The 16,176-nt window shown below is 31.5% G+C and overlaps 1 protein-coding gene across 1 annotated transcript in view; it reads right to left on the bottom strand.

Moving 5' to 3' along the window:
• Window positions 1–1,272: 1,272 nt before the first annotated feature.
• LOC134695646 (gem-associated protein 5-like) overlaps window positions 1,273–16,176 on the bottom strand; it is a 153,259-nt gene continuing 138,355 nt past the window's right edge. The window contains exons 20-27 of the mRNA XM_063556963.1: window positions 15,592–15,739; window positions 12,869–12,988; window positions 12,221–12,431; window positions 11,152–11,287; window positions 10,347–10,549; window positions 7,740–7,902; window positions 5,936–7,368; window positions 1,273–5,428 (exon numbers count right to left, since the gene is read on the bottom strand). Coding sequence (XP_063413033.1) covers window positions 5,237–5,428; window positions 5,936–7,368; window positions 7,740–7,902; window positions 10,347–10,549; window positions 11,152–11,287; window positions 12,221–12,431; window positions 12,869–12,988; window positions 15,592–15,739 — 2,606 coding nt within the window. The 3' untranslated portion in view covers window positions 1,273–5,236. The remainder of the gene's footprint in view (window positions 5,429–5,935; window positions 7,369–7,739; window positions 7,903–10,346; window positions 10,550–11,151; window positions 11,288–12,220; window positions 12,432–12,868; window positions 12,989–15,591; window positions 15,740–16,176) is intronic.

Below are 16,176 nucleotides of genomic sequence, written 5' to 3'. Positions count from 1 at the left end.
TATCATGAGGAAGAGATGAAACCTCCAAATAAAATGATTAATGCTGTTTTTCTACAAGATGGATTTACAGAAGCCTGGTGTTGTCAAAAGTGACATTCACAATCATAACTACTTGTGCAAACATATACCAATTTTGAAAGTTTTTGCTTGTTTATTGTATTTATCATAATTCATCAAATGAATTTGCATTAAAGGCTAAAATAATGGTTGAGTTTTATTGCTTTATATTACTGACTAGTGCAATACTCAAAAAGACCTTACCAAACTGAAAAAAGCTGGAAACATCACGGAAAAATTGAAAATCATTATATACGCTTATTGGACTGTAAACTTTGGGAGTAAAAAAGTCTAATTTGGCTTTAAAATTTGAAAGATCATATCATAAACAACAAGTGTACCAAGTTTCAAGTTGATTGGACTTCAGCTTCATCAAAAACTACCTTGACCAAAAACTTTAACCTGAATCTCCCACTTTCATTTTCTATGTTCAGTGGACCGTGAAATTGGGGTCAAAAGTATAATTTGGCTTTACAATTAGAAAGATCATATCATAAGCAACAAGTGTACTAAGTTTCAAGTTGTTTGGACTTCAGCTGTATCAAACTTTAACCTGAACGGACGCACAGACGAACGAACGAATGGAGCCACAGACCAGAAAACATAATGCCCCTCTCCTATCGAAGGTGGGGCATACAAAATACTAGATACTTTTAAACTAATTTAGCCAAAGTTTGGATGAAATTGATTCAACAATTTTAATAAGCTCAAAGGAATATTTTTGAATATAAACAAACTAGATGAACAAACTGTGAAAAAAGTTCCTTAAAGAGCAATAACTCCTTAAGGGATCAATTGACAGTTTTGGCTAAATTAAATTATTTGTAGATTGTATAAATTTCATGCGTCTGAAGCCCTTTCTGGATTTACCTTCATCAGAATTTAAACATTCACAGCCAAATACTTAAAAGCCAAGAATTTATAAGAACTGGAACAATTGAACTGCTATATAACCAAAAACAATAGCCAAATCCACCTAAGGCCAACTTTGCCTGAGGGAGTTGCAACTTTAGTTCCTTTATCATTTCAATAAATTATAAACGGACAGTGTTAAATGATGTCAGTACCAACCACCAATTGATGACTAGCTGGCTGGTGATACCATCAGGATTGATAGTCATCCAGCATAGGTTCAATTTAATGGCTTTTAGCCAAAACTAGTAAGCATTCTCTTTCAGAAGCCACTCCTCATAGTAAAGAATACAAACGTTTACAAATTCAATAATTTTATTTCAGTCATAATTAACACAACAATGAAGCAGTAACAACAATATAACATGCATATCCCCATGTTTGTTTCCATGTGTTATGACATTGCCATGAGAAACAGTGTCATGACAATGTTAGGTTATTCCCATGTGTTTTGACAATGTCATGTCTATCCCCTTGTGTTTTGACGATGGCATTTTTAGAGTGAAGACACTTTTTTGTTATGGTATATTTACAAATGTGAATAACATAGCACTTTTATACTAGGAGTCTTCAACATGATGGAGCACAATACATTTGTACTATAATAGAAGTTTGTTGAACTTTAATTGAGGCAAAAAAATATACAATTTATTTTATCGATATTTTGTGCATTTTTCCTTTGATATTTTTTTGGTGATAATTTTTAATATTAATTATGCTACTCGCTTGAGATGGAAAATTATCACCAGAAACTAAGCAGGCACGTGGCGTTGCTAACCAAATTGACATGAAATTGACAACACTTCATAGGTAAACTTAGCGATTAACAGATTATCTCTGGTCATCTTAACTTGATTGCCTTTCTCACTTTCCCCGTCCAGGCTCGAACGAGAAAATCAATCTTGTTGAGATGATCAATGATAACCTATAAGTATCTCAAACATATTATGGATCAGAAATATTAAAAATTTAGAATATGGAATTCCTGGCAAGTATTTATACATGAAGAGCAATTGGGTAGAAAAACTTAGCCTGTAAAGAATTGCCCAAGCTACCTTGGGTATACAAAGGGAGTTTTAACCTAGTGATTCTGTACCTACAGATGATCTATTTATGCATAAGTAATTTAAGATGTGTCCTAAAAATTACATTTTCACAGGGAAATTGAATTTTAGAACCCATCATAGTTGTATAAACACTGAAAAAAGTGTCATATAGAAAACGTGAAAAAAATAATATGATAGTTATACAAAGTGAGCAACTTGGATACGCTAAATCAACATTCGATTGGTTAAAACTATCCCATGTGACTTTGAACAAAACTTCATATTACCTTCTGAAGGTTGGAATTGCCTTATGTGACATTACCTGCTGTTGATGTTTCAAAAGCTTGATAGTTTTTAAAGATAGCATAGCATATCCCAAAACTAATAACTGCTTTTCTCTCAAATATCTGCTTAAAAACTTTGAAGAAATTGTTTCGTTAACTTATAAAAAAAATTCTACCTAAACTCCCCAAAAATGTATTGTTTTGACAATCTAAAATAAAATAAATAATTCTTAATTTCAAATCACTGTTCATTAGGCAGAATGATGTCAAATAAAAAAAGGCACTTATATCTTATCACTTTTGTTTAATCATTTTGAGCAATACATTCAAAATTAAATGTTTCCTTCTACAAAAAAATATGATTTTATATTTTTTATAATTGGGCTTGCTTCATTTATAAGCTCAACCTTCCATAATCACAGCCTAAAAAGACAAAATACATGTATATGATTCGATAATTGCTTAAATGTACAGGTAATAATAAATCAACAGTTTAGACATTCCAAACTAGAGGCTCTAAAGAGCCTGTGTGACTCACCTTGTGAATATTAAACAAGGACACAAATGGATTCATCAGAAAATTGTTTTTAAGTGATGTGTCTTACTTCACTAAACATTCTTGCTGCTTACAATTATTTATATCTATAATGAACTTGGCCCAGTAGTTTCAGTGGAAAATGTTAGTGAAAATTTACAAATTTTATGAAAATTGTTAAAAATTGACTGTAAAGGGCAATAAATCCTAAGGGGGTCAATTGACCATTTTGGTCATGTTGCCTTATTTTTAGGTCTTACTTTGCTGTACATTACTTCTGTTTACAGTTTATCTCTATCTATAATAGTATTAAAGAAAATATCAAAAAACAGCAAAATTTCCTTTAAATTACCAATTCAGGGGCAGCAACCTAACAACGGAAGGTCTGATTCATCTGAAAATATAAGAGCAGATAGATCTTGACCTGATACACAATTGTCAAATTTGCTCTAAATGCTTTGGTTTTTAAGTTATAAGCTAAAAACTGCATTTCACCTTATCTTTAGCCATTGTGGCCATCTTGGATGGTTGGCCGGGTCACCAGACACAATTTTAAAACTAGATACCCCAATGATGATTGTGGCCAAGTTTGGTTAAATTTGGCCCAGTAGTTTCAGAGGAGAAGATTTTTGAAAAAGTTACAAAGACAGAAGACAAATGCCAAGTGATGAAAAAAGCTCACTTGGCCCTGTGGGCCAGGTGAGCTAAAACGGCACTTGAAGAAATCCAGCTTTTTTTTTACATATGTGTCAACTAATCAAACCTCAAAAGTTGGAACATCTCCCTCTTGGAATTGTTTTTTCCCTTTAAGAATTCTAAGTAGGGACAGAAAGGTGTAACACAACTTATTCAGTCAAAATTTAATTTGAAGGAAATGAAAGTGAAAAAAGAAAGAAATATGCATTCCTTTTTTTCTTTTTCAAAAGAAGAACTTTTGACTCCTTGCCAAAATATTTGTCTTTAAAGGGAAATAACAATTTTCCATTTTAATATCTAGTTGAATCTAGTGGCGGCTGAAAAGTTGACACCTAAGCTTTTTATAAAGATAACCGACGTGTATTTATTGTCAGTCAGACCTGCAAAATATATACCAAGCATTCTGAAGGTTTCAAGGGATCTCAGTGGCCGTGTGGTCTAAGTAGTTACTACTGTTATCACTAGCCAGTCAACTCTCAGGTTGATAGTTCAAAACCCCGCTTGTGCAGGTGCACTTGACTCAAATCTTAATTGACTAAGATTGTAAGTTTTCCTATCGAAGGTTGGTGGTTTTCTCCCATCACAATGGCTTCTTTCCCCACTAATAAAAACTGAGGGCCACCGAATACCCAGAATGCAGTGCTTAAAAAGTGGTGTTAAGACACCAAAATTAAAAAAAAATGTTTCATTTTTGTGGAAAAAGTTTCCAATTGATTAAATGCCTTCCCTACGCTTGAAAAATGATGGAAATATAGATGATACAAAATTACAGTGTTAAATGAACAATACAGTTTTAAGAAATATACATATAGTTTATTGTCTCTCTGACATTATTCTAAGGCTAATAACATGTGAAAATGACAGATAAATACTGTGTGACCATGGCAATAGACAGGACTGAAATTATCCTGATATTTTTTTTCATAACACACTCAAATGTTACAAAATTGTTTTATACAATGCAAAGGAATATACAAATAGTTTTATATTTTATTGTCTTTTTGACATAATTTCGTGTGCTATCAATATGTGAAAATGGGTACTGTGTAATCATAGCAATAGAAAACAGGAAAGATTTTTTTCACCCACTCATAATACACAAGATAATAAAAGTACTAGATGCTGTCTTTAAATGAAATGCCTGATAAGTGCACATTTTTTGTGTGATTCTCACTAATAAAACACTAACTCAGCAAAATAAATAAATTTGCATATATTTTCAAAAAATATTAACTATTTTTAGTCAATTTAGTAAATTGTCAAATATTTGTCATGTGTTTTCAAGAATTGTAAAAAAAAAGCATCAATTTCACATATTTTTGACATTTTTTGGTCTTCATGACTAAAAGACCATTATTGCAGTAGGCCAAAGTGTAAATAGGCTACTGCAAATTTAGAAATTATTGTGTGCATTTATTATTGGGATTTTGTCTCTTTTGCTACTAAATTGCAATTGAATTTTTTGCGATATTGAAAAAAAAATATATTTTAATTCATATACAGAATTCAATTTCAAACTATTGTGATAATAATCTGTCACATTTTTCATAATAATAAAAATTTAGCAATAATTTCTGAATTTACAGTATTAAGATAAATACAACATCTAAAATTCAAAATTTAGGTTCTAAATCCCTATAGCTATTGCCATAGTCACAGTAAATATAAGCTTTTATACACGATTGATGAATTTATGATACAATATTTTACAAATGAGTCAAAGCTTGATGCATATGATCTATTATAGAGTCTTTCTGTTGTGATGACACAGCATATTTCATGGCCCATGTGACTATTTTCTCGGCAAACATATGTCTCTCGTTTTCTGTCAGGGAATTACTCTTTCCACACATCACTAGTAACAGTTTTACAGAATCCATTGGGTTAGGAAATGGTGTCTGATAAAAAAAAAACAACATAAATAACAGTGAAAGTTTATAATAAAATATATAAGTATTAATCTCATCAACTGCGAAATTAGTAAAAATTTCATACAACCGGATTTTTTTCAAGCAAAAAATAACATGTTTTTGTTCAAGACTGACAAACTGAGTCATCTTTTTAGTTTCTTTGCTCACAAGGTAACATAAAGCAGGAATACATGTCATTTTTTTTTTTGCTTTTACTTCTGAATGTTCGGGTTTTTTTGCTTTCACTTCTGAATGTTCAGTGCTAGTTTGACCTAACCAGATATTAAACCTATGGTTAGGAAATGGCTACGAAAACACTCTGGGTAGTAAATTAACTCATGTCATCAAGTTATGGATTCTTATATGCAAATTATAAATAACTACTTGTAAGTTAATTATTTTGTAAGTGGCAGTTTTATTGTGGTGTTTGAACAGCTTTTTAGAAAAGCTACAGCTGTAAAGATTACATAACTCTTGAAGAGATTAACTTATTACCTGTATAGCATCAGGACCGTTCTTCAACTCCTGCATCATGTACTCCTGTTCCTCTTTTAGTATTGCCATAGTTACATATTTCATTGTGTATTTTTGATCAGCAGGCATGTTGTACCATTCATCAGGCACATTAATGTATTTATTAGGATTAATAATGCTGGTTAAATTTTCTTTCCCAGAATGCACAATTGCTAATGGATGATGAGGCTCATCCTCCCATAAGACCTTCCTGGACTTGATCAACCAATCAGAAGACATGTATAAATCAGGATCATCCATCAGATCTTTATCAATGCTGGAGTATTGAAGAGACATGGCTTCCAGACTTGGTTGACTCCCTGTTGATGCTGAACGATGGCAAGAATCTAGTGTCTCGTGGGGTTGAAGTTTTTGAATGACAGGCTCACTGGAATGACGTTTTTTACCCATAGCTGACCCTTGAAAATCGATTAATGAACCAACAGACGATCTTGCAGAAACAGACTCTCCACCTACTTCAGGATATGACATTGGTATTGCCTGATGGTCCATAGGAAGATTTTCCGACATGGTTTGAGAATTAACTTCCGCTTGAGAAGGTGAAGGTGAAATTGAACTCGGTTTCAAGTCCAGCAGAAGTTGAGAAATTCCCTTGTATATATAACCTAATGTTTCAGTCAGTGCATAACGTTTGCCCTGTATATCCCAAAGTAAACCGCGAGCCACATGTGAAAGCTTGGAGACACTGAGACGATACTCAGGGGTTTCAAAGGACAAGAATCTAAAAGTTTTTGGCCTTGCCCCTTTTCCGCTCACTAAACTTTGATCAGCTGATTCAGCAACTGGATTCATGTCATCATCACATTTAACGTAAAATTTAACTTTTTCTGCCAAATTTTCCTCAATATCAGATGGTTTAATGTTCTCAAGTTGACCAGATAGGCTAATGCTGGTGTCAAAACTAGAGGCCAAAGCACTAACACTACTATCAGATGTGGAAGGCAAAATTTTACTTCTCAACTGAATGCTTGCTTCTAAATTTTCTTTATCACTTTTGGTATTGGAGATTTCTTCAGCTTTTGAATTGTTATTTTCACGTTCTCCAGTACCTTGTATATTTTCAACTGAATCAATTTTAACAACCTCCTGCACATCACTCTTATTTTCACTTTTGATTTCTAAATTTGAGCTTTCACTTTCATTTTGTTCATCTTCTTTTTTGCCTAAGTTCTTTCGCAAATAATTCAAAATGGCCACAAAATAATAAGCTCTAAGGCAGTCTAACTCCCTGCATCGTAAGCCTCCATTTGAAACAGAGTCTTCGTCCTTAAGTTCGGACATGTAACGTTTTATCGTGTGCATTTTTGAAGTATCAAAGTCAATATTATTTTCCATACTAATAACTACTCTCATGGCAGTAATCTCTTGTTGTAACTTCAGCATATATTTTGGCCCTACAATATACAAAAAGATTAATAAAATATTATTTAATGGAGCTTAACTGGTTCTCAATTATACTTTCTCTTATGATTACTTCCCCTGTTTAACATCAATAGATATATTTACACTTGTATGTAAATTCGTCAACCATAATGTAAAATCGAACTAGTTCCCATAAAATTTGACATCACAATCTAAAAAATTTGATGTCAAAATTAAAAGGTTTGTTGCTTGAGTCAGACAGATATTCGGAGCAGATCTCAGGCCATTCAGAGACAAAGCAAGTTCAATACCAAAAATGTAAATAAGTTAATTTCTCACATTGAGAGGTTTGTGAAAATATCAAAATCCAGTTTGTGTTTATCAAATTATCTCCATTACTCACCTTGTGGAAGGAACAGTTTGAGCAATATTTCCATTACTTGTAAGTGATTAGCTTCATGTAGACTACTGACAGCTTTCAGCAGATGTGAGATTGCCATGGGAGTCTCAGACATCAACAACGACAGCAGACATAGCACTAGGTCTATACTGATTTGTACCAGTAACTACAATAGATAATATTAACAGGTAATGAAAATTCAGAAATTATTGCATGTATTGAGGTTTTTTTTAATACAATTTTTTTTCCAAAGGGTGAGAATTGCAATAATAAGAACTCTTGTTTGTATATTGTAAATTCAGAGATTATTGTGTGCATTTATTAATCAATTTTGTAATTTTAGATTAAAATTGTGATATTGAGAGAAATCCTGTTTTAAAAAATACATTAAACATTTCAAAATGTGAGTTTAAAATTGTCGCAATTATAACATGTATAACCCATCACAATAATTTCTGATTTCACAGCATCTGTCTGTCATACATAGATGGGAATGTAGATTTACTGCAATCGCAATAATTTAAAATCTCAAATTATTGTCCATTTACTAAATCACAATAATAAATGCACCCAAAAAATTATTGGATTCACAGAACATGTTTTTATTTCTGAATTTACAGTATTTGTCAAGCTTGGAGATCATACTGTGATTCCTAGAATTTATTTTTTTATCTATTTGTCTCAGTTATTCAATATCTTATCAGTTTCAAATTAAAACGGTTTTTCTTATATTTTATTTATTGAAGTATCAGTTGGAATTTAAAATCAAACTAAATTTTTATTCTCGATTTTTTATAATTAAAAGTGTAACTGTTTGATCAGAAAAAAAATCAATTAATGCTTTTCATGGTACAGCTCTCAATTGAAATCTTTTCACAGCAAACAAAACATTAAATTCATTTTTCTTGTCATGCATAACACTTTTTTAATTTGTCATATATCAGGCGGGTCCTTTACAGTTAACTAGTTTGCATTGTATCACATTTTGTCATGTTTAGGTCTTTTAAAGTTGAATATACAGGTTTTTCTTCTCATTGTTGAAGGCCATATAGTGATCTATCATTTAGTTACATACATCCACATCATTTGATTTGTGGATAGATGTCTTATCGTCAATCATACAATATCTTCTTTTTTTTTTAACTTTTGCACTGATGCATATAAAAAATAACAAATGACAAAATAGGCTGAAAGACAATGACTGCAATCAGGCCCGTAGCCAGGAATTTCCAAAGGGGGGTTCGTTGGCCTCAAAAACTCGACTTTAACAGTCACTATTCGAACAGAACGTTGACTTTTTATTAACAGTCATTATTTGTTTTCAAGGGGGGTTCGGACAAACCCCCCAAAACCACCCCTGGTTACGGGTATGGCAATATTTGTAATGATGTGTGGTATTCTGGTGGTAAACCACAGACATAAATTATTGGAAATTAGCTATTAAAAATAAAATCTGTCACGTTTTTATTGCATTCCACAATCATTATCGAGGTAATTTTCCAATTTTTCCGATATAGGAGGTAAACTTGTTGATTTAATCTAGTATTTGTGGATAGATAATCTGGGCAATGATCATTAAATGATACAATCTTGTTTAATTCCTGCAACAGTGTTTAATTCTGTGGACAAACTTTTTCTTTCAAAGGGAGATAACTCATAAAGTATCAGATAATTCCACAAGTTCTTTTGGTTCCAGAACAAAACATTTCAATCGATTATTTCCAATACTGTAAGTGCAGAAACTTTTGCAAGCAGTTGAACAAGAGACAAGAATATGAGATTATTTTTTTCGATTTGGGTAAGGTTGATAACAACATTGTTATAAAATTTAATATTAAAATTTTACTTTATTTCGCTGTCTCTAAATAAATTGTATGAAAATTTTAATATTTTTTCGAAATAATTTAACATATCAGTCTTAAGTTGTTGTAAAAATGCTGCTCTGCCTAAAAATGTTAGAGTTCAATATTAATGTGTCCAAGAGAAGTTTGTCGTCCAAAGGAAGAAAACATTTTTTTTTTATAGTTTGAGGTATCAAAAACCCCAGAGAAAATCTAAGTTGCACGGAAAGACTTTCATGTTAGAATGTCATGACAAACATGGCCTTATTTAGAATTGAAATGCAGAAGCAAATCATATATATTCTTGGGTTATCTTTCCTTTATACATTTGTCTACTTAAATTCCTTAAGAGTTTTCTAAGAAAGGCATGGTTAATTTTGAGGGCTTTTTAAAAGAAAATGTTAACCTCTTTTGCCTTAGTTTAGAAAAGATTATGATATTTCTGTAAAAAGAAACAGTTTTTTTTCCACGCAAATCTTCAGGGCACCTCAATTATGCGTTTTAAAGAAATGAATGGCAATGAGGAATTTAGTTTTTTAAAAAGCAAGCAAAGCTCCTTTCTCAAAACGAATCGAACCTAAACCTTACCACAGTGTGACTCAGACACACTGGGGGACCAGAAAAAATGTTGGATTAAGCAGGGTGTTGGAATATTCAGGTTTTGTCTGCAAGGATAGGTATATTTGGGATCATGGAATACTCAGGTGTTGGATTAGGCATGTTACACTGTATTTACAATGTTAATCCTAGTCTTACACTTAAGGCTTACTTGTGGTAGTTCTGTTTGAGCTTGTCTTCCAGCATGCAACACACTCAAAGACTTGTACATTTCCTCAAGACTATTGGTATCCATAGTGATGCCTAGGTTACCATACCAGATTCTCAAAACATGGTGGGGAAAGGTATGACCTTCAACGATGTTTGGTTGCCATGGTGAGATTGGATCATTCTCATCGGGGTCTAAAATGAAATCTGAAGAAGAAAGCAATTTGTATTATTTTAGAGTTGTTTGTGTTTGTAATACATATGTATATTGTAAATGATTTCATATTATGAACTTTAGATATCAGTGGGAGCAGGGCCGTCAAAGGGTTAAATAATATATTTGGAAATCTTTGTCCTTGGATCAGTCTGCAAACAGGGAGTTAACACTTTTTATTTCATGAAAAATATCCAAAATTTCTCCCTATGTTACCATTATTTCATTTTTAAAAAAGATGCTCATTACCTGCTGTCTTGAATAACATAAAACATACATCCAAGTTTTGGTTTGGGAAAACCCCAATCATCCCACAGATCAAATTCAAAATAGCAGATGCAGAAACTTATGTCATGTAAAACAAATGATGCAAGTTAGGTAATAATCTAACAAGCTTTTTTCAATTGGTCATATATTTTAAACAAACTGTTCAAAGAAGAAATAGCTGAATCCATATTTTGGTATAGATACCAGAAACATCAGATTAAAAAATTAAAATAGCTGATGCAAAACTTCATGTCACATGTCTGTGAAAGTCTTGTGGAACGTTAACTCTGATTGATATTATTACAAGTAATTCTACACTTAGACAAACCTGGTAAAATAGGAGTAACTTGAAGCTTCTCTGACCAATCAGTCAGGTTGTCCTTTTCTATGGTGAGCAAATCATCACCACATTTTGTGACCTCTACTGCTAATAACTCATGCATAGCTGTAACTGCAGATAACAACTGAAATGGAGAGAAAAAAGTAAAATGATTACTGTAATATCAGAAATTATTGCAAAAAATGCAACAGTAATGCAATAATTCAAACTCACATTTTTAATTTTTAACATGAATTAAACAGGATTTTCTAAATATCTGGAAGATAAAAATCACAATTATAAATGCATGCAATAATTTCTGAATTTACAGTATGTATATGTTTTGCTGTAGGTAACATTATTTATTTAGAGGTAAGAATTTAACTCATTAACTTTTTTTTTACAGAAAGCAGCTAAAATATACAAGACTGTCACTCTTGACGGGGAAGGACCCTTTTAAGTTGTTTTTTTGGTCATATACACATGTAGCAATTTCGACTGTATTGGTTTTGAGACATTCTCAGCTTTCAATTTTGGCTTGAGCCTTCCTAATGGAGGTAAAATCAAGAAAAGAGCTTGGAACGCATGAAATTATTAAATGTATTGTTTTCATCTGTTTGCTTAGGTTTTACTGCAGAGTACCAGTTTTTGTGGTTCATTTTTTTTCAGTCTTTTAATTTATTTTTTGGTAGACTATATTGTTGCTTTTTTTTTTTGCCATGATTTTTTCAGTCTCTCTTAATTATGCTATTGATTTTCGTTTTGATATTTTTTGCCACAAATTGCAAACAATTTTTATACTAAGACTGGTGCTTATGTGTTATTGCTCAAGCATAAATATTCTTTATTTATTATTCAAACATTTTCCCTCATAACCAAGCACAAGCGAAATAAATTTTGTTATTTTAAGAGCAAGCATCCATAATTACAAAGCACTTTGATCCGGTTGTTGACTTTTTCACACATTTCTCTTTTCCATTCAAAATATTATTTTATACCACCTGTACATCTGAAAACAATGAATATTAGTTTCCAAAAAATAAAAAAATAAATCCACAGTAATCAGTAAAAAAAATACCTGAAGATGTTTGTCTTCCTTAAGGAAGCTGTATGCTTCTTTCCATTGGTTCTGTATAAGGTACTGCTGGACTACTTTCTGGGCGTATACCAACCCCTGCTGTTTGTCCTTAGCTATCATACAGACATGGGAGGCGGTACGGAGACTAGGCTGGTTATATCTACGAGCCAGAAGGTTAGCAGCATCCTGAACCTGTCTCATAGCCAAGTGACTGAAAGGAAACAAATACAATATTGAATTGAGCAGCAGTATTAAACTTCATAACATAGGTTTCGACTGATGACATAAGTAAACCTATGACCTCCATCCTTCACAGCAAGGGTATAATAAATGGATGAAATCTAATTTCACAGCTACAACAGTGGTCCTTGTATGTCTTCACAAAATTGTTTAAAGTCAAAAAGGATTTTCAAGACCAAATATGTGTATAAAGTTTTATCTTTTCACATATTTTTGTTGACTAATTTTTATCTTCCTAAAAGATTCCAAAATTTACATGATGATGATAGAATATTTTCAAGATTTTATCTTTTATAGCAAAATTAGCCAAAAGAAACATTCACAACAATTTTCGACTTTATAAAATCTGTTACAAAGGTGGTTATCTAAAATTCAGACTGTCCTTGTTTGACTGAACATTAATCATACCATTTAGCTGCTTGTTCGTAGTTGCCATCTTTAGTCAGCTGGTGTGCCCATAGTGTGTACAAATCTTCTAACACAGGGTCAAAGGGAGATAATCTGACTTTTGCCAAAGCTATAGCTTCTCTGTAATAAATAATGTAGAAATTTAATTTTATAGAACCCATACAAGTACTGTAAAAATCATTTTCAACAAAAATTGATGGGTATACGTAGCAATAGTAATTATTTTAGAAAGAATTTCATAGGACATATGCTGGGGTAAAATTAAAAGTGTGTTAATTCTGATAAATACATTTATTTCTTTGAAAGAAAATCTTGGAACCAAAAATTTTTCGTTCGGAACAGTGTGACTTCTTCATCCCCCTTCCTATTGAATATTTAAAAAGTTGACATCAATATGTTAATGCTTACAACATATATATTAGCTTTTGAAAAATAAACGTGGGTGTAATTATATAGTGCAAGCATAAAACTCATAACAAATGATACATCTCAATTGGGCTGTTCCAACATTAGTTGTAGGGGTGTTTGGAAGGCATGTTAATTAATTAGGAATGGTAGGGGTATTTTCAAACATTTTCAAAATTTCACACAATGCATTTGATTTCGATTGATATTTGTATGGGTGGGGATCTTCTGGAAATTAAGCCGTCAACAACCCACTCCCCTAAATTCAATAATGCCATAGAAATACCTAGATTTTGTGACATGACCATATGATCAATCAGCCTCTTAAAAACAAATAACAATTACTTTTTACACCTTATGATGGATATTTGTTTTTTTATCAATAGAAATAAGCATAAACCTTTTTCACACCAAGGAACAAAACAAATGTTAATTTTATTCAGTTTTCAGTAATTGATGCATCAAGGCACATGATAAATGCACTGCTGGTGTTTCAAACGGTTTAATTTACTACAGCAAAAAAACTTGGAATAAATCCTAAAAGTCACGATTTGTTTCCTATATAAATAAAGATCCTATGTTTTATGAATTGTATCGCTTTCTGTTCTTTTTTTTTCTTCATTCAGGTGATTCTTATCTTTTTTTTTATATAAAAATTAAAAATTAGAAAGACATACATCTACATGATTTTGAAAAAATGACCTTTTTGAACTAACATGATTTCCACACCTTATTTTTGACATATTATTCTAATAAACAATAAAATATATACACTACATTTCTTGATACAAAATATAACACCTCTCAATAAAATATAGAGGTTCAACCTAAAAATTTTAATTTTTCAAAAGCTTAATCAGAATACACAGAAACATTAACTGATTGTTAAAAGTGCACATAGTGATTTTGTCAAAAGTTATAAAATAAAAATGTTCTATTTACATCTTTTTAACAAAAAGGTCCTCACCTTTGTATTTTTATATGGCTCTCACAAGAAAACGTATAGTACATAAAGATGTTATTAGAAAAATACAACCTTAAAATAACTATAAAAGTTATTTTCTGAATCTATAATTGATATTTTCTGTAAAACTGTAAATGTTATTTTCTGTGACTATAAATGTTATTTTTCTGTAACTCTAAATGTTCATTTTTTAAAGCTATAATTGTTATTTTCTGTAACTATTAAATCAATTCAGAAAAAAAAATATGTAAGAGTTATCTCCCATTTGGTGAAGCTTTATTTTAAAAATAATAATTTTTGAAAGATTAAACGGCAACAACAAAATTAAAAATATCTATAGAACGTAATAATTTACTTCTAAAAAAATTAACATCATGAACATGTCATAGAGACAAACAAACAATTTTAATCAAATTTAAATTTATTAGAATAAACTACTGGCATAGTTGATTGATTTATGAAGATATTTTATCGTAACTGCAATATTTTCAATGAATGCTTTATTGATCAAAATCCCAAGTATTCTCTTAAATCTGTAATGAATTCTTTTATTTACCATAAAAATAAATTATTTATCTTTTTTATTACGTGTTTTTACATTTGTGACTGTAATTAAGAAAGATACAATCAGTTTTCTGCCATATCTTACATTTATTAGGTTTCTTTTTTATTGAAAGATTGAATAAAATGATGTAGGCAATAAATAATTTTTCTGGTGCAGGAAAACATGACTTTGTATTACTCATGTTCAACACATTATTTTAACTTTCATGTGGGGTAAAAAAAAAACTAAAGTTAGAGAATAGAAACAAAAATTCAGAAATCTTTTCATTTGTAAAGGGGCATAACTCTTAAAACTGAGTTTAGTTGTAAAAAAGTAAGCATTTAGTATAAGTTTTAAATCATTTGGTTGAGTCAAACGCAAGTTACAGAACAGGAACTGCATACCTGCCAACTATCACTTTTTGCAGGGGATTTCCTCCATTGAGGCTCCCAAATTGAAATTTTGAACGATCAAGTTTGTCTACAATTTTAAACATTACAGTTAATTTTACAATGACTCTAGGTTTATAACAGCATGAAGAAGCCAAAAAACAACATTAAAATGTATTTGAAGGCCCCCTTGAAGGTTATTTAGGACTATGACAGCCATCTTGCAAGCAAACCCCCATGGGCATTTTGAAAAATTGGCAGGTATGAAACTGGCTTTGGAATGTATGGATGGACATACAGACTGACACGGGAAAATGCCCCATGGCTAGAGCAGGAGGCATAAAATTTTCTGTATTTGGTGAAAATATTGCTACAACATGTTTATCTTTACAACGTTGAACAATAAGCCTTTTATACAAACTTGAAGAGTCTATGTTTCTTGAAGAGGTCTATCGCATCATAGACTTTATGTGCTGCCAAAAGGTAGGACACAGCCTTGTGGTATTGTCCCTCCAATTCTAACTGTATAGCATAGTCTGTACAGACAGTTACCCATGATTCAAAGGAAGCTAAAAATAGAAAAACCCAGGATTCAAGTGAAGCTAAAATAAGAAGTTATTTTACACTCAGTAAAGTTTTGAAAAGAATGATTCCTGGTGAAATTCAAAACAATGACATTTTTATAAAAGATTTTAATTTCAATTCGACAATAATAGTACATAATTCTTCAAAATAATAAAAAATGGATATGCATTTCACAATACTCTTGTGTCCTCTATAATTGCTGTTTTATGTGTAAAAGTATTATGCTGACTGCAAATACAAAATGATTGTGTTTCAGCCAGAGGACATGTATGCTAACCCTCAAACTTGCTTTTCAAACAAAAATGGGATGGAAGAAGGGTAACATTTAATGCCCCCTTTTCTTGCTGCAGGAGTATAAAATATAACTCCATTCATTAGTAAAACCATGATTGATATCATTGAGTTGAACACCACTTTTAGC

Source organism: Mytilus trossulus, chromosome 14, assembly GCF_036588685.1.
Source record: "Mytilus trossulus isolate FHL-02 chromosome 14, PNRI_Mtr1.1.1.hap1, whole genome shotgun sequence".
In the NCBI taxonomy this organism is placed as follows: Eukaryota; Metazoa; Mollusca; class Bivalvia; order Mytilida; family Mytilidae; genus Mytilus; species Mytilus trossulus.
This window is presented reverse-complemented; position numbering and strand designations above follow the sequence as displayed.